Source organism: Schizophyllum commune (genome assembly GCF_000143185.2).
Source record: "Schizophyllum commune H4-8 unplaced genomic scaffold SCHCOscaffold_2, whole genome shotgun sequence".
NCBI classification, from domain to species: domain Eukaryota; kingdom Fungi; phylum Basidiomycota; class Agaricomycetes; order Agaricales; family Schizophyllaceae; genus Schizophyllum; species Schizophyllum commune.
The window spans coordinates 2,821,938-2,843,551 of NW_026089539.1; the positions used below are offsets into that span (position 1 = coordinate 2,821,938).

General features: G+C 57.8%; 8 protein-coding genes across 8 annotated transcripts; 4 read left to right on the forward strand and 4 right to left on the reverse strand.

Annotated features, from left to right (window-relative positions):
• Positions 1-621: 621 nt before the first annotated feature.
• Positions 622-1,810, forward strand: SCHCODRAFT_02596972 (uncharacterized protein; the record flags this gene model as incomplete). The annotated part of the gene is made up of 6 exons (XM_003038473.1): positions 622-711; positions 765-818; positions 867-1,007; positions 1,059-1,193; positions 1,244-1,498; positions 1,550-1,810. 6 exons carry the CDS (start codon positions 622-624, stop codon positions 1,808-1,810), a joined length of 936 nt encoding a protein of 311 aa, XP_003038519.1.
• A 913-nt stretch (positions 1,811-2,723) lies between these two features.
• On the forward strand, positions 2,724-3,106 carry SCHCODRAFT_02612322 (uncharacterized protein). Its single transcript, XM_050344529.1, has one exon. The coding sequence runs from the start codon at positions 2,729-2,731 to the stop codon at positions 3,047-3,049; it is 321 nt and encodes a 106-aa protein (XP_050202380.1). The 5' UTR covers positions 2,724-2,728; the 3' UTR covers positions 3,050-3,106.
• Positions 3,107-4,165: 1,059 nt separating this feature from the next.
• Positions 4,166-5,706, reverse strand: SCHCODRAFT_02612326 (mitochondrial carrier). The gene is made up of 8 exons (XM_003037126.2): positions 5,650-5,706; positions 5,515-5,602; positions 5,352-5,460; positions 5,227-5,290; positions 4,876-5,171; positions 4,600-4,738; positions 4,410-4,538; positions 4,166-4,341 (listed from the first exon to the last, which is right to left on the reverse strand). The coding sequence occupies exons 1-8, from the start codon at positions 5,650-5,652 to the stop codon at positions 4,270-4,272; spliced, it is 900 nt and encodes a 299-aa protein (XP_003037172.1). The 5' UTR covers positions 5,653-5,706; the 3' UTR covers positions 4,166-4,269.
• A 205-nt stretch (positions 5,707-5,911) lies between these two features.
• SCHCODRAFT_02612334 (FAS1 domain-containing protein) lies at positions 5,912-9,183 on the reverse strand. The gene is made up of 9 exons (XM_003037125.2): positions 8,531-9,183; positions 8,290-8,476; positions 8,165-8,235; positions 7,575-8,117; positions 7,040-7,516; positions 6,829-6,983; positions 6,632-6,779; positions 6,257-6,582; positions 5,912-6,201 (listed from the first exon to the last, which is right to left on the reverse strand). Exons 1-9 carry the CDS (start codon positions 9,159-9,161, stop codon positions 6,091-6,093), a joined length of 2,649 nt encoding a protein of 882 aa, XP_003037171.2. The 5' UTR covers positions 9,162-9,183; the 3' UTR covers positions 5,912-6,090.
• An 893-nt stretch (positions 9,184-10,076) lies between these two features.
• On the forward strand, positions 10,077-11,402 carry SCHCODRAFT_02487304 (MFS general substrate transporter; the record flags this gene model as incomplete). Its single annotated transcript, XM_050342873.1, has 8 exons — positions 10,077-10,252; positions 10,310-10,336; positions 10,395-10,423; positions 10,494-10,542; positions 10,599-10,676; positions 10,735-10,819; positions 10,883-11,232; positions 11,285-11,402. The coding sequence occupies 8 exons, from the start codon at positions 10,077-10,079 to the stop codon at positions 11,400-11,402; spliced, it is 912 nt and encodes a 303-aa protein (XP_050202381.1).
• On the forward strand, positions 11,334-15,833 carry SCHCODRAFT_01142917 (uncharacterized protein). Its single transcript, XM_050341097.1, has 13 exons — positions 11,334-11,381; positions 11,433-11,625; positions 11,677-11,795; positions 12,486-12,545; positions 12,597-12,947; positions 12,998-13,006; positions 13,056-13,145; positions 13,195-13,335; positions 13,391-13,713; positions 13,762-14,197; positions 14,247-14,820; positions 14,879-15,266; positions 15,321-15,833. The coding sequence occupies exons 2-13, from the start codon at positions 11,442-11,444 to the stop codon at positions 15,679-15,681; spliced, it is 3,036 nt and encodes a 1,011-aa protein (XP_050202382.1). The 5' UTR covers positions 11,334-11,381; positions 11,433-11,441; the 3' UTR covers positions 15,682-15,833.
• Positions 15,806-18,729, reverse strand: SCHCODRAFT_02530387 (MCM-domain-containing protein). The gene is made up of 6 exons (XM_003037124.2): positions 17,945-18,729; positions 17,275-17,887; positions 16,728-17,222; positions 16,239-16,678; positions 16,116-16,185; positions 15,806-16,065 (listed from the first exon to the last, which is right to left on the reverse strand). Exons 1-6 carry the CDS (start codon positions 18,715-18,717, stop codon positions 15,925-15,927), a joined length of 2,532 nt encoding a protein of 843 aa, XP_003037170.2. The 5' UTR covers positions 18,718-18,729; the 3' UTR covers positions 15,806-15,924.
• SCHCODRAFT_01115881 (MFS general substrate transporter) lies at positions 18,729-21,258 on the reverse strand. Its single transcript, XM_050341047.1, has 11 exons — positions 21,005-21,258; positions 20,836-20,943; positions 20,663-20,777; positions 20,543-20,610; positions 20,360-20,493; positions 20,097-20,308; positions 19,813-20,042; positions 19,625-19,760; positions 19,356-19,567; positions 19,172-19,304; positions 18,729-19,120 (listed from the first exon to the last, which is right to left on the reverse strand). Exons 1-11 carry the CDS (start codon positions 21,224-21,226, stop codon positions 18,975-18,977), a joined length of 1,716 nt encoding a protein of 571 aa, XP_050202383.1. The 5' UTR covers positions 21,227-21,258; the 3' UTR covers positions 18,729-18,974.
• Positions 21,259-21,614: the final 356 nt, after the last annotated feature.

Genomic DNA, 21,614 nt, shown 5'->3' on the forward strand with positions numbered 1-21,614 from the left:
ATGTCACTTTGGCACCCGTCGTGGACTGAGGCTACTCTTGAGACTACTTTCCTGCGAATGAACACATTGTCCTGCCTAACACCTGGCTTTGCTCGTCTCTGCAATGTTGCAACCGAAGGACTTGCCTATCGATTGCAGTCAGCTGGCCAGCCTGAAGAACCTTTCTGCTCGCCGGAGATCGTCGCCAAGTAATCGTCAAGTCCGATGATAGGCGCCGCGATGCCAACCGGTCGTCGTCAGGTTCTCGACGACACGGCTCAGAATTATGCGATTTATTGGGGTGGAAGTGGAGCGCAGCCCCGGAGGCTGGAGCCTTGCTTGCCTCGCTTGGAGCTTCGCTACCCGCACATGGAGCTTCCCCACGACTCGACTCAGGGTGCAGCCCAATTACGATTCCTTACGCGCTCGTATAAATGCTGCGGTCGGCAAGGTAGAGCTTCACACCCTTCGTTCCCCTCTCGCCTCCCTTTGACCGACACACTCGGTCGACCACTCTCTTCGACGCTTTTTCAAGCTCATCGCTCTCGCTACCTTCCCTCGTCTGTCCCTATATCCTTAGTCGGTCCGGCACCTACTTCCCCTCCGATTCAGAAGACGTCCATATCCCCCAAATCACCCATCATGTTCTTCTCTCGTGCTGCTGTTTTCGTTGCGCTCGCTGCGACCTTCGCGTCCGCTGCTCCCTTCCCGAGGGATGCTGCCCGCGCTTTGGTGAGTTCCTTTGCGCCGGTTGCCTTACCTACCAAATGCTCATGACTTCGCAGGCGAGTGCTCGCGGTGTCTACGCGAGGCAGGATGCTGCTGCTAGCGCTTCTGCCGTACGTCCACTACTCCTTCTTTGCTTCCCGTACTCACGTCGTGGACAGGCTGCTCCCGCGACCTCTCCCGCTGCTGACTCCGGTAACGGCGGTCTCTTGGGCGGCGATGGCCTTGTGGGTGGTCTCGTTGGCGGTGTGACTGGCGCTGTTGGCGACGTTGTTGGTGCCGTGGGCGATGTTGCATCTCCCGTGCGTAAAATCGTGATCTGTCCCCCACGCCTCGTTCTCATCCAAGAGTAGGTCCTCGGTGCTGTTGGCGATGTCACCAGCGGCCTCGGCGTCCGCCAGGACTCTGGCCTCGTCGGCGGTGTTGTGAACGGTGCGACCAACGCTGTCGGCGACGTCGTAGGCGCTGTTGGCGATGTCGCGTCTCCCGTGAGTTCATGATCTTTTGTGGGGGACTTCTCGTTCTCATTCCTCTCTAGGTTCTTGGCGCTGTCGGTGACCTCACCAGCGGCCTCGGTGTCCGTCAGGAGGACTCCGGCCTCGTTGGTGGCCTTGTTGGCGGCGTGACCAACGCGGTTGGTGATGTCGTCGGCGCTGTCGGCGATGTTGCCTCTCCCGTTCTCGGCGCTGTCGGTGGCCTGACTGGCCGTGACGACCTCGTCGGCGGTGTTGTCAACGGTGCCACCAACGCTGTTGGTGACGTTGTCTCCGCTGTCGGTGATGTTGCCTCGCCCGTGAGTAAATCGTTTCGGGCAATGTGGTCTTCGTCTAATCTTTTGCTACAGGTCCTCGGTGCCGTCGGTGTCAAGCGTCAGGAGGACTCTGGTCTCGTCGGTGGCCTCGTTGGCGGTGTCACCAATGCTGTCGGTGATGTTGTTGGCGCTGTCGGCGACGTCGCATCCCCCGTTCTCGGTGCTGTCGGCGGCCTCACTGGCCGTGATGACCTCGTCGGTGGTGTCGTCAGCGGCGCTGGCAAGGCTGTCGGCGACGTCGTCAACGCTGTCGACGATGCTACCGCACCCGTCCTCGGCGCCGTTGGCTTGTAAGCCTGCTTCGAGTCCCCGCTAGGCTCTCGCCAGCTGCCCGCCAGGCCACCTGCTTCTGGCAGCTCCCTCCGTATACTGCATGCACTCTCCCCCCGCGAGTTGGCTGTACACATACCCGCCCTCCCTTCGTCTTCTGCATCCCCTCCTGTATTTGTTGTGACTGACTGTACTGCATTCGCTTTGCTTTCTGACCCTGTCGATACTTACTAGACTTTACATGCAATAAGGAGCACATGGTCTTCGTTATGCCTTCTTTCTCGTCTTCGCTCGTAACCTGTCTGTCAGGATAAGGAAAGGGCGAGTCGACGATCCTTCTCTTCGACTGTGAGCTTGATGGCGCGATGGCGGCCGCACTTCATGTCATGGCTTCCTGCCTCAGAAGGATACCGCGTTGATTCGTTCCCTCTCATTCGGCAAGTCCCGAACGAACGTCTTGCTTGGTCTCAGCGTTCAGTACGCTCGGACATGCTACTTCTTGCTTACAACAATCATGCTTGACAACAGCAGGTTATTCGGCTTTCTACAACTCTCAGGACTTGCCCGCGAGCTTGAGCAGCTTGACGCCCGCATTCCGGCGTCAGGAACAAGGCAGCCTCGGCGTCGACTTCTGGTTACGGTCGCTATGTGCAACCGTCTTCCTCGCCATCACCGTATGGCGACTTCACGCGGAACACCCTGGGTATATAACCGCGCGCTATGCGATCGAAGCCCTCGGTTCCCCCCACCGTTCATCTTCGACCTTCCAACGCGTCCGGGCTGCGCCCAACCCTTTCGTTCTTCCCCAGCCTTTCGTTTGCTCGCCAGTTTAGCCTCTTCGTCTTCACGTCTTTCTTCGACCACTGTTCGATAACTCACGCCCACTCTCGTTGAAAGTCAAGTCGTTCAGGCAACACTTTACTTCCCCTCCATCTATCAACCATGCGTTTCTTCCAACTTGCTGCTCTTTGCACTATTGCCGTCGGCTCTACGTCGACTTTGGCGGCGCCGATGCCTCTGCATGCGCGGAGTGTGAGTAGAGGGCGTTCCCGTCTCCCATCAAAGCTGATCAGTTCCTCAAAGGCCGTCGTCGCGCACCCCGTGTACATGAAGCGGGACCCTGCGCCTGCCCTCGCCGCCGAAACTGCCGCTGCGGCGACGGACGCTGCTGCCTCTGATGCAGCCGCCGCGACTGCTACTGCCGCAGATGCCACTGTACGTCCGAATACTTTCCGGCCGATGAGAACATCACTCACCTCATGATAGGCTGCTGCCTCTGCGACCGCCGCCGCAGGTGCTTCCAACGACGGTGGTGATGGTGGCCTTCTCGACGGCCTCCAGGGCATCGGCGATCTCATTGGTTCCCTCCTTGGCGGCGGGGACGACGCCGCTGCTGCCTCTGCCAGCGGCACCGCGAGCGCGAGCAGCGGTGCCGATTCCGGTCTCTCTGGCCTCCTCGGCGGGGACGCTCTCGGTGGTCTGGGTGACCTCCTCGGTGGCGGAGGCAGCGGTGGCGGTCTCGGTGACCTGACCGGCGGCCTCACCGACCTCCTCGGCGGTGGCGGCAGCAGCAGCAGCAGCGGTGGTCTCGGCGGCCTAGGTGACCTCCTCGGTGGTGGTAGCAGTGGTGGAAGCGGTGGTGGGCTTGGTGGCCTCCTCGGCGGCCTCCTCATCGACGACACCGACAAGACCAGCACCCAGGAAGACGATGAGGATGTGCTCCTCAACTCCCTCTTCGAGCGCGACGGCCTCGGTGACCTCCTGGGCGCGCTCCTCGGCGGCGACAACAAGGCCGCTGCCGGTGCCAACGCCGATGCCAGCGCACAAGGTGGCTTCGACCTCTCGTCGCTCATCGACCAGGGCGGCGCCGGCCTTGCCGATCTCCTCAAAGCTCTCGGCCTCGACAAGGCTGCCACCAAGGTGGACCAGGTCGTCGGCGACATCGACGGTGTCCTGGGTGGCGGCTCAGCAGCAGCGAGCAGCGCAGCCGCGGCGACCACCGCTGCTGCTGACACCTCCGCTGCCGCCGCTACCACCGCCGCATCTTCATCAGCGGCGGCCAGCGCAGCAGCAACGAACGCAGCGTCGGCAGTGAGTGCATCGAGTGGAGACAAGCAGATCGGGGCCTAACTGGTGTTGTAGTCTGCAGCGCCCACAGCTGCCGCAGCGGCGAGCACAGCATCTGCCTGAGCAGATAATTTGTACTTTGGCTGGTATATGTACTATTCGATAGGGTGATCAAGTCGCTTTTGAACGGTCTGTGGGTGTGAACGGAGTGAAGTAACTGAGAGAAGACTCAACTTCGGTCGGGAGCAAGTGGTAAAATGCTTCTCAGCAGTATCGGCACGTTCATCATGAAGGCGTTTGCTTGTCCTGCGCTCTGGGGTGCGGTATGCTTGAGGTATAATTTATTGTTGCAGGATATCACTGGCATTGCTACAAAACCAAGCACTTCTCCCTCATCAGTGTAGATCATCCTCCACCTAGAAGAGCTTGTCAAGGAGTTGCCTGGAGTACTCTACACCAAGGAAGGTGGCCGCGTTGGCGGGGAAAGCCTGTTACGATTGATGTCAGTCAGCTGCCGCGTTCACCACATTCAGGAGGCAATAGACGCCGCACGCACCCTCGCCATCGCCGGTCCGAAGCCCTTCCACAGCGCTGCCACACCATCCTGCGCTATCGTCTTGCGCGCGCAGTCCAAGATACCGTTATACGTCCCCGTTGGCGCGGACTGTATACGCGACTTCAACACCTATAACAGCGGCGTTAGCATCAATCCCGCTCTATGCAAATCAACAGGAGAGCCAACGTACGTCTGGCGGGATCGCGATTGCCCACATCGCCACACCAGCCATACCGCCCGCGGTGATGATGGAGCCGAGGTGCAGCTCAGCCGGGGTGTGGCCGGCGGGTGTCAGTGCCTTCTTGGTCACCTCGTAGGCGGCGAAGTACCTGGGACATGTCAGCCAAGAGGTCTTGATCGTGGACGCATGACCTCGCGGAGCGCCGTCGGTACCCCGGGCTATGGCGTACGCAGCGCAGAGCACTGCTGCGAAGGGGGGAAGGGAATGGAGGACAATCATACTCACGCTGCACTGCCAGGCCCGTCGCGCGCAATGGTCGCTGCTGAGCCGCGGAAGATGCTCTTCAGGCCGCCCTCCTTGTACAGCTGCCCGATCACGTCGAAGACGCCCTTGTATTTCTGCTCTGCGCCACCTTGCCCCTGCACCTGGAGCAGCACCTTCGCGCGCTCGACGGGCGCGGTGACTAGGGTGGTGGGGATCGCGGAGAGGAAGCCAGCAGTGGCGAGTTCGGCAGTTGACAAGGATTCAGATTTGCGATTCGGTGTGAGGGCGAAGACGACCTTCTTGGACGCATCGTAGGCCTATCTCAGATGCGTTAGAGAGATTGTTTAACTTATAATGAAGCAATCCACGCACCCAGAAGGACACTGCAAAGATCGGGGTGACACCAAGGAGTGGGGGAACGACACCGCGGTACAATCTGCGCTCATGAACGCGTCAGAGATGAGGAAGATGTTCACAAGGGATTACAGAACGCGCACCCAGTGACACCATCCTTGGCAAGCGTCTTGCGAACGACGTCAACCGCGCCCTTGTACGTCCCCTCCGTCGCGGTCTGCAGTCGCGTCTTCGTGAGATCGAAGGGATGACCTAGACCATACGCACGTTAGCCTACGCCCGACGAGTCAGAACCAATGTACCTACCGACAAGTACCGCGCACACGCCGCCAACCCCACCGGCAATGAACGCCTTAATCTGCTCAGCAGTCGCTCGCTTCGCCGTCTCGGTGCTCTACGCTCATTGTAAGCACCGTTCTAGCATAGAATTACGCTTTCTACCATCTCGTCTGTCGCTCGTCTGTATCGCGCGGTCGATGGGGGTTGGGAGGGAGAACGAGAGCCGGATGGCTGATTTGCAGAGACGACATGTCCTTGATGGCGGCTATAACGGAGAGGAATCACATGCCCATGACGCCGAGCGCACGTGGCTCCCCGCGGTCTTTGCCGGCGGTCCCCCGCATTTTCTCCGCACGGCGCTCGCTCGTCCGCTCATCGTCAGAGGCGGCGCCGTCCAACGTGCAGCAGACCTGCCTTAGACATTGAAAATCACTCGCAATATGCATATACATAATTCACGGTTATATTATATTGCTACAAGGTCAGTTGTCTGCCAGAAAATAATCAAAGGATGGTGCGAGGATATGTAAATTGTACGTAGGATATGGATGATTCAGACCGAGACGTTGAGAACTTCGAGAAGAAAGTATACATGTTCATTGTCTATGCTTCCTCGTCCGACCTGTCAAATCCACCAACAGGCTCGTATGTCGCCTCAGTCACGTCGCGTTGCCAAACCCAACGGACACCCAAGAAGAAAGCACAGATTGCAGCCTATAGAAGCGCATCAATCAAACGGCCTGGAAACCAGCGAGCGCCAGCCACTCACCACACCCAGCACGCCCACAAATACCGGCGGACCGTACTTCAGCAGCCACGGCACCTCGCACGGCTCGAGCAAGCGATTGATCTGTATAACACCGCCGCCCAGCCCGCCAGTTGTCCTTCCCCACGCCAGGACGCGCGCAGAGTCCGTCCCCTGGCAAGCTCTTGCGCCCAGAATGCCGACGTCGTACCCAGTGCCTTCGTCGTCGTCGCCCTGCTTCTTGAACGTGATTCCACCCTCCTCAAAGTCAGAGTCGCGCCCACGAAGGGTGGGGTATTCGGGATCGTCATCGAGTGAGATGGGGCGGTTCTCAATGGGTGGGGCATCAGCTAAAGGTAGATCAGTATTGGATGAGGATTGAAGGGGAAGTATACTGACCATCGAGCTTGGAGGTAGGTATCCAGATGAGGTGCTGCTCGACGGTCTTCTGGAGGTCCTCAATATTCGCATACCGCTCTGTGAGGTTGACCGACTTGAAGGCGTCGTCGGTCGGACAGAGGATTGTCCAAGTCGCACCCTCGGGAACCTCCACGCCGAATCAGTACTCTATCCCTGCCTCGAACCCGCGCACGCACCCTATCTGCCCAAGGGCTACCCTCCGGGGGCGCAGTGCCATTGAGGACCCAGTCCATGCCAGCCTTGCTGATCAGCGTGCTCATCGTGCTTCCTTGAGCCGCCTTGATGAGCTTGGGTAGCGTCAAGTGCACCGACCGCGGGAATAACAAGTCGCCTGAATATCGCACGTCAGCTACCGCCACCCTCGTCACCTTGCAGAAATCAACTCACTCAATTCATGTACAACACCCGTCTTGGTCAGCGTGTCCTTGGGATACACCGTCGCCCGCATCCCAGGCCACCCGCCGCTTGGCCTCAGACTCAAAGTCCCATTCTCCTCCCTCACCAAATCCACATCCGACCCCTGCAGCGTCGAGTACGTGTGCTGCGCCCCCTTGTCCAGATCGCCCGCGTATTGCACGCTATCCAGCGTATGATGCAATATGATCTGCTCGAGGTCGGCCTTGGAAGCAGCGCCTTGGGAGAGGAGATGCGCAGAGACGAGGGCGCCGAGGCGCTTGAAGGCAGCGTTGTGCGGCATGAGGATGGTGGTGCGCGGCGTGGCCTTGAGGACGTCGGCAAGGTTGGTGGAGAAGACGGCGGCGAGGAAGCTGCTGAGGTCGAGGGAGGGTAGGGCGGCGGAAAGCGCGTCGACGGGCGGGGTGACGGGGCGAGAGACGAAGTAGATGAGGGTGTTGTTGACTTCGACTGGAAGGAGGGGGATGAGTTTCGTTTCCACAGCCAGACATACGAAGTTAGCACGTACTGTATTCTCCAAGCACCTTTGCACCGCCGAAGCGGATGCTCTGGTGCTTGTCGGCCTGGATGTCGTCCTCGCTGACTTCGACGCTCAGCACCTGCCGACCGCCGTCCAGACCCTCCTCCTCGAGCGCAGTCTCCAGAAGCATGCCGTCCTTGAGCTTCTTCGGGGTCCAACGGCCGGGGAGGAAGTGATATCTCAACATGTTCTTCAGCTCCTCCGTACCAGGCTCAGGAAGCTCATCATCGTCCTTCAAAAGGGAGATGACATCGTCCTGTGGTGCAAGAATGGTGTACTTGGCTTCCGTGTCATTAACTAGGCCAGTCAGGTTGACAGAATGAAGGAGCGAGATGAATTTGCTGCAGTTGAGTGCGAGCAAGTACTTCTCAGGGGTGATCTGCAGGGAGTTTGGCGGGATGAGCAGGCCGTCAACGATGTGGGCGACACCATTTGCGGCGTAGATGTCAGGGTGGACAAGTTGTGCGGAGCCAACCATCGTCTTCTCGGGTGCGACGACGATTTCGAGTGTGGATCCGTCGAGGGTGGTGACTGGTGAATGGTTAGTGTGTAGCAACTAGCGCAAGCGTGAAACGCACGGTTTGTCGCAGGCTCGAACGAGTCGGACCACTTCACACCATCCTGGACTACAGCGTGCATGTTCAGGATCCTGTAAGTGTCGTTAGCAGCTAGCCTAATCCAGCTATGCCGTACATCCACGCACCTCAGTAGGTCATCGGTCGCGTACTCGCTCTCGAGGTATAGCCTCTCCAGCTTGTCGAGGGAATCCCATGCATCATCGCGCGGCAGGAAGACCGTCAGCTCGTCGGTGTTGTTAAGCAGCACAGTGATCTCGGGCGTCATTATCTTGTTCCAGTACGATATAGAATCCTTAGTGGGGATGACGTCGGCTAAGGCGCATATGCTTTCAGTAGAGTGTCAGCAGGTCGGAGGGAAGTACGCACCTAAGCGCTTCGGTGGCTCGAGGACGTCGTCGATGCCGAGCAGTATGCCGTTCCCTGCGTCGACCCTGCCCTTGACTACGGAGGCACCACCCTTTCCAGACGCGTCAACGCCAACAAGCGCCTCTTCGCCGTGGGCCGCGAGGCGCAGGCGCTGCGGCTCGTGGCCCAGGGTGCCGTTAGGGACAGGCATCCAGGGCGGACTTGGGGGTGGTTGTGGCGTGGGGTGCTCAGTGGGGGAGTGAGGGTAGTGCAGGGTCTTCATGACGAGTATCCGGTCTTCCTCTGGCACAGGGAGCGAGTAGTTCAGCAGGTGGTAGAACAGCTGCTGGCGTAGTTCCTCCCTGACGTTGTCTACCAGATCGTCTCCGTTGTCCAGGTACGTATTCCATAGCCTGTGCTTCTCAATGGCATCGTTCGTCGGTGCGAAGAGGGTACTGCCATTGAGGCGGTTGAGCGTCGGGATGAGGCGCGCGCGCTGGAGGAGCTTGAGGAGGGAAGTATAGTCCGGATCAGCGTTAAGTGCGTCGACGAGGGTCGTCGCTGTGGCGTGGGGACTTAGTGGCGCTTGCTGCGCGTCGATGAACGGCGCAACGAGCGCGACGATGGTGAGGGGTAAGAGTGAGAAGCGCATGGGCTCATGCTTAGGGTCGGTGCAGTCATCATCTAGCAGTCATTGACCAGCGCCACGTGGGCCTGGCTGCTGCGCCACGCGATTCGCGCATGATCTCTGAATCACAGCCGCCCCACGATCCGCGCTTGTTGCAGGCGGAGAAGGAGGATCATGTACGTGGTTGCAACTCCCGACTCACCCAGGCAGCGGGGCCAACTTTGGTTGGACTTAAGCTTGAAGAGGGACGGTTGGATCACACGTGGCAGCGGAATCATAACATCGGAAGATGCCGAAGCATAGTTGAACTGGGCGTAAGCCCCAACGCACCTTGATAGACGCTTTCATGAGTGCCCGGATGCGCTCAAAGCCTTCCTTATGTAGCTCGCCTCATCTGGCAGCAGCTCTTTCACGTCTTCGCCACCTTCACCGCGGCAGCCGTTTCCTATTCATGTCTTGCCCGGAATTGACGCCATCCTTCACCCCGGCGAAGGTCAGTAGGCCGCCCCATTGTTCTTTCCCCTCCGTCCACGACACGTGCTCTCGGTGGCCATATCCTCCCACCGGTATGTTCGACTTTTGGGCCCTTATCACCGTGAACCCGGACCTCGCCACGATAAGTACCACGCCCATTCAGCCGGCCGCGGGGAGCGCACTTACCACATACCGCTGCACTCTTGCCTACCTCGGATGCCCGGGGCCAGGGCGTCGAAGAAGGACCCACATACTTAAGCAGCAAGTAGGCAGCAGGCTTCATATCTGCGTCGACGGGGCGAACGCTCGAGAGCTGCTTTCTTAGCTACAGCGTCGCGGCCCACAATAGGTCGGCGTGCACTGCAGACAGGCGGCGGCCGCGAGGAGCGCGTGAACAGCGCACGAAGCCAGAGGGTATATAAACCTGCAGGTGTCCTCCGACACGAAACGGCCATTACCCAGGCCATGACGAGTATGGACGACCCTGAGAAGACGTTCTCCGTCAAGGACTCTGAGGTGCAGCTGCAGTCGACGACTGGCGCAACGCCCTCAGTGCAGTCGGACGTTACGGTAGGCGTTTCAAATGCTGAGGAAGAATTTCCGGAGGGTGGTTTAGAGGCATGGCTGACGGTGCTGGGCGCGTACGTCTTTTCATCTGTTTTGTCTCAGTTTGCGGGAACGGCTGAACTCACGCACAGGTTCTTGGTTCAAGTATGTGGCTTTGGGTACGTTCAGGCCGTCCGATTCCCTGTATGGAACACTAAGGAGCGTCCTGATTGGCAGATACACCATGTCGTTCGGAGTCTTCCAAGGTGAGCTATCTCTCCTCGGACTTCCTCGAAGCAGCACAGACACTTACCGACTGTTCTCCGTACCCTTCAGACTATTACGTTCGCGTCTATCTACCGAACGTGTCCACATCTGCCATATCGTATGTCCGACGGCGCTCGCGTAGCGCATACCCGTCGCTTACGACACGAATGTCAGCTGGATAGGTAGCGTCGCTTCCTTCCTTGTCATGGCGTGCGGATTACCAGCAGGCCGTGTCTACGACCATGGCTATTTGTGAGTAGAAGTCCATGAACTCTGCATACATCGCGATTAACACAGTTTCCATCTTCAGCCGCTATCAATTATGGGGCGGGTTCTTCCTCATATCCTTCGCGCTCTTCATGCTGTCTCTCGCGAAGGAAGGGCAGTTCTACCAGGTGCGTAACCGTCTCACAGCCTCCCCACTCGCCTCTCGACCCTGACCCCACCCTGCCGCCCAGATCTTCCTCGCACAAGGCGTCGCCGTCGGCCTCGGCGTAGGCATGCTCTACGTGCCCTCCATGGCCGCGCTCTCGCACTACTTCCGCCGCCGGCAGAGCCTCGCGATGTCCATCGCCGCCTCGGGCTCGTCTCTTGGTGCCATCATCCACACCATCATGCTCAATAATACGCTCGACAAGATCGGCTTCGCGCGTGCCACCCGGGCGCATGCTGGACTCGTCTCCGTTCTTCTGTTGTGCGCTGTGGGCCTGATGCGCACAAGGTTACCGCCGCCAAAGACAAGGCCCAATCTGCTGAAGGCGGTGAGGCGGTTCGCGAAGGATGTGCCGTATGTGTGTGCGGCAGTGGGGTGAGTGAGGGAATTTGTGGCACGCGGGAATTTTTTGCTGATACGGCTGGAGATGTTCGATGTTCATTGTGGGGATGTACTATCCGCTCTTCTACCTGCAGCTGGACGCGACCCAACATGGGATCAACAAGAAGGTTGCGTTCTATGTGGTATGTCCAGACGCAGATTAGTCCTAGCTCATTACCGAAAAAGATTCACAGCTGGTCGTCATGAACGTCTGCTCGTTCGTCGGGCGGTTTTCCTCCGGCTTTCTCATCGCGCCGCTAGGCCTCTGGAATCTCATCGTCGCGTCATCTGGATGCTGCGCAATTATCATGTTCTGCATGACCGCCGCCCACAATTTAGCAGGCGTTATGTCCATCGGCGCAACCTTTGGCCTATTTTCTGGGATATGTGAGCACCGTTATACCTTGTCCGTGAATCCGAAAGCTGACGCGTTTGTAGACATTGCATTGGTGGCACCGATGATGGCATCTCTGGCGAGCGATAGGTCGGAAATCGGCATACGAATGGGTGTCGGGTTCACTCTCGCAGGTAGATGGCTTACTCTGAAACGTCCGCGGGTACTAAGCAGGTACAATCGCAGGATTTGGTGGCTTATGTGGCTCCCCGATAGAGGGCGCTTTGCTCACCAAGGAATATCATTGGTGGCGACCGTCTGTGTTTGCTGGGGTGAGTGGGCTTTGTTTGGGTGGTGTGAATTTGCGCTGACTTCTGGCACAGTTGATGGCCACAATCGGAAGTGGCTTCTACACCACGATGCTGCTGTTACTCCGTCGGAGAGAAAAGACGGCGGCGCAAAGCCAGGAAAAATCTGAGCAGCCATAGCGGTTTAGATACTTACAGAGTTTGGATGTGCATCCGGAGTCCAATAGAAGTGTTTGAGAGCTTGCTGCCTCGTAACGTCTTTCCATCTCACACTTCATCTTCACTTCCCTGCTCCCAACTCTAGTATATGGACTACCCAGCCCATCCTTCTAGACCTTTCATTTATGGCCAGAGTGCCGCACATGGGCCCACACGCGCTGCGCACGCGTTTGTTTGATCGGGTCGGGATTCCATTGATTACTTGTCCTTGAAGCCAACCATTAACGTTAGCGGCACCCTACTACGACCTGCCTGTGAACCATCCTCTCCTCTTCCCCCCACCTCCCACGAGTGTCTGCCGCATGTCCGAGTCGAAGGGAACGTCGAATATCAAGGCAAGGATGCTGGCTGGGCGCATCTGACCCCGTCTAATCAGCCACCTGCAGTTATATTCGCAGGACATCGTCTATTCGAAGGTGAACCCTGCGGCGGTTGCCCTCGTTTCGGTGCGTCCCCTGCGCTCACCTCCCGTGCTGGCCACTAATCACCCACTCCAGCGATGCTGGCACGATTCCGAGGAGAACGCGCCGGACCCCGGGAGCCTTGACCCCATCCTCCGGCCACTGAAGCGTGGCGAGGTCGGTGTGACCTGGCTGAGCACCGGCGAGCACGAGATCCTCCCAGAGACCGACTTCGTCCTTTCCGACCGCCTCTTTCAGCTCGGGGAGTTCTGCAAGGCGAGCATCAACGACGTGGCGTCGGCCGTGGTCACCAACGTGAACATGCGCATTCGCGTCGCGCATGCGGTCAGCGGGGAAGAGCTCCCGGGGTGGCACACACTAGACGAGTTCGCGCCGAGGCCGGCGGATGTGGGGGAATACCTGGTGTACAACGATTGGGTGGGACAGGTGCGAACTCCGATCTCTTTCATTCCCTCGTCCGCTCAATATAATTATAGGTACTTGAGGTAATGAAAAGTGCTGCTTGTGCGCGTTCCGACGCTCACGAAGATACAGACTTTCGATGAGACCCTGGTGGAGGCCGCGGGGCACCTCATACGCGTTCCCGAACTCAGCACGCGCCTGGTAGTGGGGGATAAGGGCCGAGTGCGTACATCCCCTTACAGAAGCCGGCATGCGACTGACCGTGCTTCAGCATATCCTCCCCCCACCACAGGGCAACCTCTCTGGCATCCTGAGCTACATCATGGGCCAGAATCGACCATCAGAAGGCGACACCGTTGTCGCCGTCCGGCACACGGTTTACGCCATCGCCTGGTTCGGCATCAGCCAGAAAGTCCGTTTCTGCGATTATGGCAGGCGATCGCAAGCTAACGCACCTACTCCTACAGCTGGATCCCCGCGAAGCCGAGAAACGGGAGCGGCCAAAGAAGTTCTGGTACGGCGAAGACGTCGCGAAACTGACCGTCATCCGCGGGGTAGCGGAAAGGCAGCTGCACGTTGGCGAGCGCGTCTTCTTCCGCAAGTTCGACAGCGCGCGGCCACATACGAGGCATGGACGCGACCAGGATCCGGGAGGGATCTTCGTCTGCTCTGCCTTCAAGATCATCGAAAGCGAGACGATAATCGACTTGTTGTGGCAGGACGGTACCAGAGATCAGCGGAAAGCTACCGACGTCATACCATATTTGAATCCCGACGATCTGGATTGTTGGTATGTTTTGACTACACTTTGCGATAGCTTTTACCGACAGAATCTTAGGCCAGGGAACCATGTTCTCTACAAAGGAGAAGACGGCAACAAACGCGTCGCGGTTGTGCAGTCCGTCGATGCCAAGGAGCGCATCGCGAAGGTGCTCTTCCTCGATACCCAGAAGATCGAACTCGTACCCCTGCTCGACATCGACCCTCACGGCGGAACAACTGGCGAGATTACGTCCGAGTTGGGCGTACAGCTCGGCGATTTCGTATTCATCTGTGACGACAACGGCTTCACGGACTCCCGTGTACCCGTCCTCGGCGAGGTCGAGCCCTGGGTACGAGAAGTGCCCCTCACGGAAGGCGAGCCTTTGGGCTGGAGGAAAGAGCTTACGGAGCTCGGCGCCGAAGTCACGAGTGGGCACGACAGCCGCCTCGGTAATGTTCGATTACCAAGACCTGACGACAATTCGTTGAACTGGATAGGAGAGGTCACTGCTGTAAGTGACTGTTTTTGTATCCTTGTCGCTGAAGCTGACGCATCTGCAGTTGAACCTGGACGGGACCGTAGAGGTCACTTACCCCAATACGAAGAAGGATACCTTCAATCTTAAGCAGCTGAACAAACTGCAAGATGGTGTCACGCAGCTGCAGGAGGACATGTGGAATAACGGCTCTGAGATGGGCGGCTCCGATGAGGATATGGAGGACGTTTGGGAGGACATACCCGATACGGAGGGCGTGCCCAACGGCGACTGGGAATGGTACGACGACCAAGAGCCGCCTAATGGCGTCATGGACGATAACGAGGTTGTGGAAGACGGCGCGGACGCGGAGATGGGGTCAGCTGCTTCTGATGTCGCGGAGGAGGATATGTCCTCAACGGTGGTGGACGAGACAGCGCAGTCTTTGCCAATATTGAAGGACAAGGAGCCTGTCTCGTCAGACGACGTTTCGCCGTCTGCCGGCCCATCCAGCGAGCCAGACGCATGGACACGATTCGAGATACTACCCGAAGCCCCACACGACCACGCATTCTACGACAGTGCCGTCGAGCCGCGCTCCAAGGCCTTCTTCTCGCGATTGAATCGGGAATATCGTGCACTACAGGCCAACCTTCCCGGTAAGTCGTCCCTTCATACACTGTCCAGTGTTCACGTACTGACCAACCACCACCCCAGACACAATCATCGTAAGAACGTATGAAGATCGCTCCGATCTTCTGCGCAGCCTGATCATCGGCCCAGACAACACGCCTTACGCGGACTGTCCGTTCGTTGTTGACTGGGTGCTCGACGCCGAATTCCCGCAGAAACCGCCCCGCGCGCATTTCCACTCGTGGACGCGGTCAAACGGGCGCGTTAATCCGAATCTGTACGAGGAGGGCAAGATCTGCCTGAGTATTCTGGGGACGTGGCAAGGGGATAAGAGCGAGAGCTGGACGCCGAGGTCAAGCTCGTTGTTGCAGGTGCTAGTGTCGATACAGGGCCTGGTTCTTGTGAAGGAGCCGTGGTTCTGCGAGCCTGCGTATGAGAAGTTGAGAGGGACGGAGGAGGGGAAGGTTAACAGGTAAGGGCTTAACGTCCGTATCACGGCTTTGCTCATACTGATGCGTCCTTTCAGTCGACTATACTCCGAGAAGGCCTACGTCCTATCTCGCGGCTTCGTACTGCGCGCCTTCGAACTGTCACTGGAGGACATCACCCCCGCCATCCGCGATTTTTACATACGGCGAGGAAACCTCAAGAAAGTCATCGACGACGCACGAGCGCTTATTCAGAGCAGCTCTGCGCCGGAGGGCGACGGGGAGGATGCGCATAGGGCAGACGGCGAGGACGCCCACCGCTCAGACGGCCGGGACGCTCACAGAGCAGACGGCGAGGAACCTGCCGTGCCACGACTGACAGGCGGAGGGATCATCGCGCTGACTGCGACTCTGAACAAGTTGCAAGCACTCCTGGACAGGAGTACTGCAACACCATAGCGAAAGGGGCAGGGGAGAAGAGGGAGATATAGGATGCCTGTATACTACTTACACTACTCACACTGGTAATGACGCACATAGAGGAACGCTTCAAACGGTTCAAAAACTGCTCGCACTGAAGACAACAGTAACACCATTGCAGGCAAAACAACAGCCATTCATTGATAAGTCATACAAGCAATAACAACACAGCAGAACGACACGCGATGGACAGCGAAAGCAAGGACAGAAAGAATAAGTACGTTACACTTTCCACACAATATCACCGGCACGCATAACTTCGTCGTCGGCACCCATCCTGTCGAGAACCTCCGTGCCCTCTTCCTTACTCAGCGCAAGTCTCGCCATGACGCCGTCGTTGCCAACCTTGATGAGGTCCTCGACCTGCAGCACGCGTTAGCGAAGAGAAGGATGTGTTCAGGCAAGAGACGTACCAAAATGGACTCCTCTGCAGCATAGGGCCCGTTGATCGCCGCACGTATACGCTGTCGGAAGAAGAAGAATCTGACGCAGTGTCAGCAAATCGAACACCTTCCACAAAAGTGCAGGGACCGTACCTCTCATCCGTCAACGAACCATCCGACGCCGGCGGTGGTGGCATGCCCAACGCCTCCGCCGGGTTCGCCGCCGGCCCATCAGCCATCTGCGTATCCTGCGACTCGCCCCACACATTGTCAGGCTGCGGCGCGGCGCTCGCAGCGCGCGAGGGCATCTGCATGCGCTGGGGCGCCGGCTCCTCGTCCGAGCCATCCGCGTCCGAGTCGTCGCCTGACGAGTCGTCCGACCCTGGGCCACCTCTCCGAGCAGCGCCGCCGGTGTTGAGTTTGCGCTTTTTGCGACGTTCGCGTTTGGGGACTTCTTTGAAGAGCGCGAAGCGCATGATGGTCTCTGCTTGTTGAGCGTCTGCTTCTTCGACCTTGGTGGACAGCCGTGCTTTTGCGTGCGCTGTTGCAAGACGAATGAGGGTTTCGAGCGTACGTGCAGTCAGAGGTGAAGTCTATAAAGCAGGTCAGCCAATTATTGATTGCATACAGCGATAGAAACACCTTCTTGCGGTTGCCCTCCAAATCTTCATTACGCAGAGACGCGTACACCTGCACTATATGGTCGGCAGCGCCCTTTGACAATGCAGGTGCTGGCTTGCTTTTCGCATACTGGATATACTTCTTGACGAAGGGTATGCTGAGGATCTCCTTCGGCTTTTCCTTCTTCGTTGTCGCGCGCGTCTTCCGTCCAGTAGACGTGCTGCCGACCCCCATATGCAGCAACGGATCGTACTTCTCCCAAGGGCTTTCTGGCTCCGCCTGAGTCGGTGCAGCCGCGGGACCGTCGATAGACAGAGGTTGCGAGAGGATGTCGTGCACGGGTGTGCCCTCTTCGACTCCAGGCGGGAGGTATCGATGCATGCGCAAGACGTGGTCCGCAATCATGCGGTCTCTGGTCTCATCTACGTCGTCCGTTACGACGAAGAGCAGATCGAAACGAGACAGCAATGAGTCCGGCAGCGCGATATTGCGGTGAGGATCCTTGTGGATATCGTACTACAGCGACAGATCAGTATCCAGCTTTAGCGCCTCGAAAATATCTTCTCACCTGGCCGTATATAGGATTGGCAGCGGCGATAACACTACACCGCGCGTTCAGACTGGTGTGAATACCCGCCTTTGCGATGGTCACTGTCTGCTGCTCCATGACTTCGTGAATAGCGACGCGATCGATATCCGACATCTTGTCGAACTCGTCGATGCAGACCACCCCACGATCGGCCAACACCATCGCGCCTGCCTCGAGCCTACGCTCGCCCGTGTCCTTGTCGGAGGTGACTGCCGCCGTCAGACCGACACCGGAGCTTCCTCTGCCCGTGGTCGCAATTGCGAGAGGTGCCGTACCCAAAACGAAGCGCAGGAGCTGCGACTTGGCAGTAGAGGGATCACCGACCATGAGGATGTTGATGTCTCCTCGAATATGGGTACCGTTGGGCAGGTTCTTTTCAGCGCCCCCGAGAAGCATCAACAAGATGGCCCTCTTGATATATTCGTGACCGCATATGGAGGGTGCGAGGGATTCAGCGAGGAGGTTGAAGATGTTCGAACGCTTAGCCAGCTGGTTGATTGTACGAATGTCCGTGTCCGTCAGGGACGTTTGTGCGATACCCCCACCAATCTTGCTGGAGAGAAGATTGAGGTTGTTGGCAAGGATGAGGGACCTGAGGAAAATCGCAAATTAGGGCAAAGCCACGCATGGCTCTGTAGAAGAGACGCACTTGAATGCACCACTGGCACCTCCACCAACACTGCGATACACGCCCACAAGTTGTATGCGATCGCCGGGCTTGCACTTGTCTACCAGATCATCGTCCAGGATGACATCTGTACTGCGAGGAAGTTGGCCTGGCGGTGCGCGCTCGGGCATCTCTTGGATAGATATACGCTGGTGATCGCGGAACGTGCAGAAGCCAAACTCCGTCGTGAGGAAGCGCCCCTCATCATCGGTAGTGGGTATGATGGAGGAAGTGGGGGGAAGGGCGCTGTTGTCGGTGGCGTCGCGATACACCGCACGGTAGAACTGTCGCGTCTCCTCGCAGTAGTGTACAGACTTCGCGAGCTTCGGTCGGACGAGGGAGCAGCGCGTTATGATCCCCTCAAGCGAGATCATCTTGTTGAGATGTGAGGCATGCAGCGTCCGCGGGCTGACATGATGATCGCCGAACGAGCCGCTGAAGCCAACATGGTATGTCTGCGACTCGTCGACCTTGCTATCCCCCGACGCGGCGGCGCGCTTCACAACCTCCAACAGCGCGGCATCAAACGCGGGGAGGTACTCCGTGGGATTCTTGAGCAGGCCGTCCGCGTATTCTCGGTTGTGGCTCCGGAGATCATCGATGTTGACTATGAGGCGATTTTGACCCTGGCGGAGCATGCGCGCCACGGTCTCGCGGTAGTTGTAGAGGTCGGTCTCCTCATCGAGGAACTCCTCGAAGGTGCGCGTGCGGTCGGTGATGAGGGCATCGCCCGTGTTGGGCTCGTCGGAAAACATGGCGGGAGGAGGCAAGGGTAATTGACGCGTCCGGTCACGCGTGTGACGGGTCGTGTCGAGACGCGCCGGGCGCCGGGCATGATATTCGTGAAAACAAAAACAGAAATCCATACAGTCATCGTCTATGTCAGTATGCTACATGTACCTATGGTGTTCCCTACAAATCCCGATTCTATAGTCTAATGTGAGTGTGTCTAGTGTGTGCGGCGTGCCGTGTTGAACAGGCTCCGTAAAGTGAAGAGGCCTGGATCCAATACTTAGACCTTTTCCAGAGTCTCCTCTTTAGCTCCAGAGACCGTGCTGTTGGCGGCAGTCCTCTCAGGGTCGCCGTCCGCCAACTTGTTCTTTTTGACGTGCCCTACTATGCCGACACCGCGGAGGGAAATGATCGTAACGCAGCAAGCTGGAATGCATGTCAGAATAAGGCTTGCTGTCTCGGTTGTAGAGCACCCACCAACGATGCCGAGTGCGAAGGCAGTGAAGTGAGCCGAATGAAATGATTTGAGGTGATAGGTGTCCTCGCCTAGGTTGTTTTGGATGCGATTATACACGACCGTAGTGATTGCCAGACCGAAGGCGGACCCAAGCTATCAAAAGGTCAGCTTACCGAACCAGGTATACGACCTTAAGCAGCTCACCTGCGTCATGGTCGAAAACAGCGCTCCAGTGACACTCTGCTCATGTGGATGCGACAGCTTCTGCACGAAGATCGTGCCAGCCGAGAAGACGAAATCAGTCCCGAACACAGCGATGATCGCGGGTACGAAGCCGTAGGCCCAATAGGGCCGTTCCGCGTTCGAGATAGTTGCGAAGAGCAGACTAGCGAGGGTGGTTGCCATAGTGCCGGTACCTACAGGCGTTGTTGTTTCAGATGGGATGCACCACAGCGGGGACGGACGCGACGCACCCATAAGCACCACAACTGGTACCCGGCCGACCAGAAGGGCAACAAGCATATTGCAGATGACACCCGTGATTGGCATGGGGATGAGACGAATGGCCGCCGCCAGAGGTGATAGGCCAAGGTAGTCTTGGTAGAAAAGCTGCGAAGGGGGTAAGCTCAACTGCAACCTTGTCCTGCACCCATACACGCACCATCTGCCAGAAAGTATACCCAATAAACGACGACCACGTAGTAAACACGATGAGCATCTGCGCGCCATACCGCCAATGGCCCCTCGACAGCAAGGTCATCCTCATGACCGGAGGCGGCGTCCACACGGAGTACGTCGCGTTCGGGTCGTCCTGCACTCGCTCAAGGTACAGCTGCCAGAAGGAGAAGATGACGAGCAGGAGGACACCGAGGATGAGCAGGACGATGATATCTAACAGTGTATGAGTACGCCGCCGTGCTACATCGAGTGGATACAAGTACTCACAAGGCGTAGCCCACTTATTCGGCGCCTCCTCGCCATCGGACAAAACGAAGACAATAAGGACTAGTCCTGCAGTCGACAACAGAGCCCCGAGCCAATCCACTCGCCGATCCTTCTCCGTCGAAGGAGGATCGGGCGGCATGACAAGGACTCCGCCTGCAAAACAGGCGAACGCGAGGCATGAGGTAAAGTAGAAGATGGACCTCCACCCCGTCCTGTCATCGAAGGTCAGCGCTGAAGAATCTGGGGCAGGAGAGAACACCTACTTTGTCAACTGCGTAAGCGCACCTCCGATGAGCAGACTGAGCACTCCTCCGATGGGAGCTCCGGCGCCGAACGTGGCGAAAGCAATAGATCGTGAGCGACTGCCTGGAGGGAAGGCCCGAGCCAGGATGCCAATCTGTAAGACGTCAGTACTTGGCAGACAGTTCCCTGCATCCAGGACGCACCGCTGAGGGGACGATAGCCGCCCCGCCGATACCCTGAATCCCACGTAAGATCATGAGCGTCAAAGGGTCTGGTGAAAAGCGTCAGAACCCGTCAACGACAAGTAAGAGAGTTTTCCTGACCATCAACGAAGGAACACCCCAAGCTGAGTGCAAACAGCCAGAAGGAGCCCATCGTGAACAATTTTTTCCTGCCATATAGATCGGCAAGCCTGCCCAGCACGAGGAGCAGGCATCCCTGGAATAGATGTAAGTGAGTCTCTGCTTTTCTGCCACGCCACGTATCGACGACGCACCGAGCTCAACGAGTACGCCGACACAAGCCACTGTAACTTGCTCTCGTCAAAGTCCAACTCTTTCCCAATCGAGGGCAGAGCAATGGTGACCCCGTTATTCGTGGCGACCTGCAAGCAAGATAAGATATGCGCCCGACATGCCTATCATCAAGCAATTTTCTCAACGCACATTCATGAGCATCGCCGTCGCACAGACCGCGGTCAAGCATATCCCCTTCACCTTCCCAATCCTTGGCTCGGCCTCCTCAGCATGCGAGGACGTAGGTGCAGGCACTGGCATTTCCTGATCGAGCACGCCATCCTTCTCCGCATGCGACGGATCAGTCTGCTGAGCGGAGAACGGGGGCGGGGATGCGGATGCGGAGGTGGGGGTGGCCATCGCGTCCTTCATCGGTCCAGTCACCAGTGGCGGGAGGAAGAGAACCTCTCGCCGCAAGCTACCGCCAGGGTGCTTTCTTATGAGGGAGGGGCATGATGTGCCCCCGGCGTCCGTGTTATCGGAGTTCGGAAATAGATTTAAACGTGCTGGGACACGGGCTCACTGATAGTTCGAATCGTAACCCCGAGAGTCAAACTAGAGGACAAGGCAGACAAGGGGATTCAACCCGGGAGTAGGTGGACCCGGTTCGAAAGGTGAAGCAATACTGCAAGGTAAGCCTTGAAAGACTCGAAGATTTTTTTCACCTGCAAGTTCCGCGAAAACTCACGAATATGCACCCGGAGAGTGGTATTGGATCAATGTCGGCGGCCTGCGGCCCGACAAGAGGGGACCTCGCTGA

What these genes read in the sequence shown, in the direction of transcription:
- SCHCODRAFT_02612326 (XM_003037126.2), bottom strand. An exon ending in TCTTTGCAGTGTCCTTCTGG is followed by an intron (nt 5,172 to 5,226) that starts GTGCGTGGATTG and finishes CATCTGAGATAG; the next exon opens with GCCTACGATGCGTCCAAGAA. An exon ending in CAATCGCGATCCCGCCAGAC is followed by an intron (nt 4,539 to 4,599) that starts GTACGTTGGCTC and finishes CCGCTGTTATAG; the next exon opens with GTGTTGAAGTCGCGTATACA.
- SCHCODRAFT_02612322 (XM_050344529.1), top strand. Translation starts at nt 2,729, where the DNA reads ATGCGTTTCTTCCAACTTGCTGCTCTTTGCACTATTGCCGTCGGCTCT.
- SCHCODRAFT_01115881 (XM_050341047.1), bottom strand. Translation starts at nt 21,226, where the DNA reads ATGAAGGACGCGATGGCCACCCCCACCTCCGCATCCGCATCCCCGCCC. An exon ending in CGGCGTACTCGTTGAGCTCG is followed by an intron (nt 20,778 to 20,835) that starts GTGCGTCGTCGA and finishes CATCTATTCCAG; the next exon opens with GGATGCCTGCTCCTCGTGCT. An exon ending in GGGGTGTTCCTTCGTTGATG is followed by an intron (nt 20,611 to 20,662) that starts GTCAGGAAAACT and finishes GCTTTTCACCAG; the next exon opens with ACCCTTTGACGCTCATGATC.
- SCHCODRAFT_01142917 (XM_050341097.1), top strand. Translation starts at nt 11,442, where the DNA reads ATGAACGTCTGCTCGTTCGTCGGGCGGTTTTCCTCCGGCTTTCTCATC. An exon ending in TAGTGGGGGATAAGGGCCGA is followed by an intron (nt 13,146 to 13,194) that starts GTGCGTACATCC and finishes ACCGTGCTTCAG; the next exon opens with CATATCCTCCCCCCACCACA. An exon ending in ACTACAGGCCAACCTTCCCG is followed by an intron (nt 14,821 to 14,878) that starts GTAAGTCGTCCC and finishes CCACCACCCCAG; the next exon opens with ACACAATCATCGTAAGAACG.
- SCHCODRAFT_02612334 (XM_003037125.2), bottom strand. Translation starts at nt 9,161, where the DNA reads ATGCGCTTCTCACTCTTACCCCTCACCATCGTCGCGCTCGTTGCGCCG. An exon ending in CGAGCCACCGAAGCGCTTAG is followed by an intron (nt 8,477 to 8,530) that starts GTGCGTACTTCC and finishes TATGCGCCTTAG; the next exon opens with CCGACGTCATCCCCACTAAG. An exon ending in ACCTACCTCCAAGCTCGATG is followed by an intron (nt 6,583 to 6,631) that starts GTCAGTATACTT and finishes ATCTACCTTTAG; the next exon opens with CTGATGCCCCACCCATTGAG.
- SCHCODRAFT_02530387 (XM_003037124.2), bottom strand. Translation starts at nt 18,717, where the DNA reads ATGTTTTCCGACGAGCCCAACACGGGCGATGCCCTCATCACCGACCGC. An exon ending in TGGAGGGCAACCGCAAGAAG is followed by an intron (nt 16,679 to 16,727) that starts GTGTTTCTATCG and finishes CCTGCTTTATAG; the next exon opens with ACTTCACCTCTGACTGCACG. An exon ending in CTGCAGAGGAGTCCATTTTG is followed by an intron (nt 16,066 to 16,115) that starts GTACGTCTCTTG and finishes CGCGTGCTGCAG; the next exon opens with GTCGAGGACCTCATCAAGGT.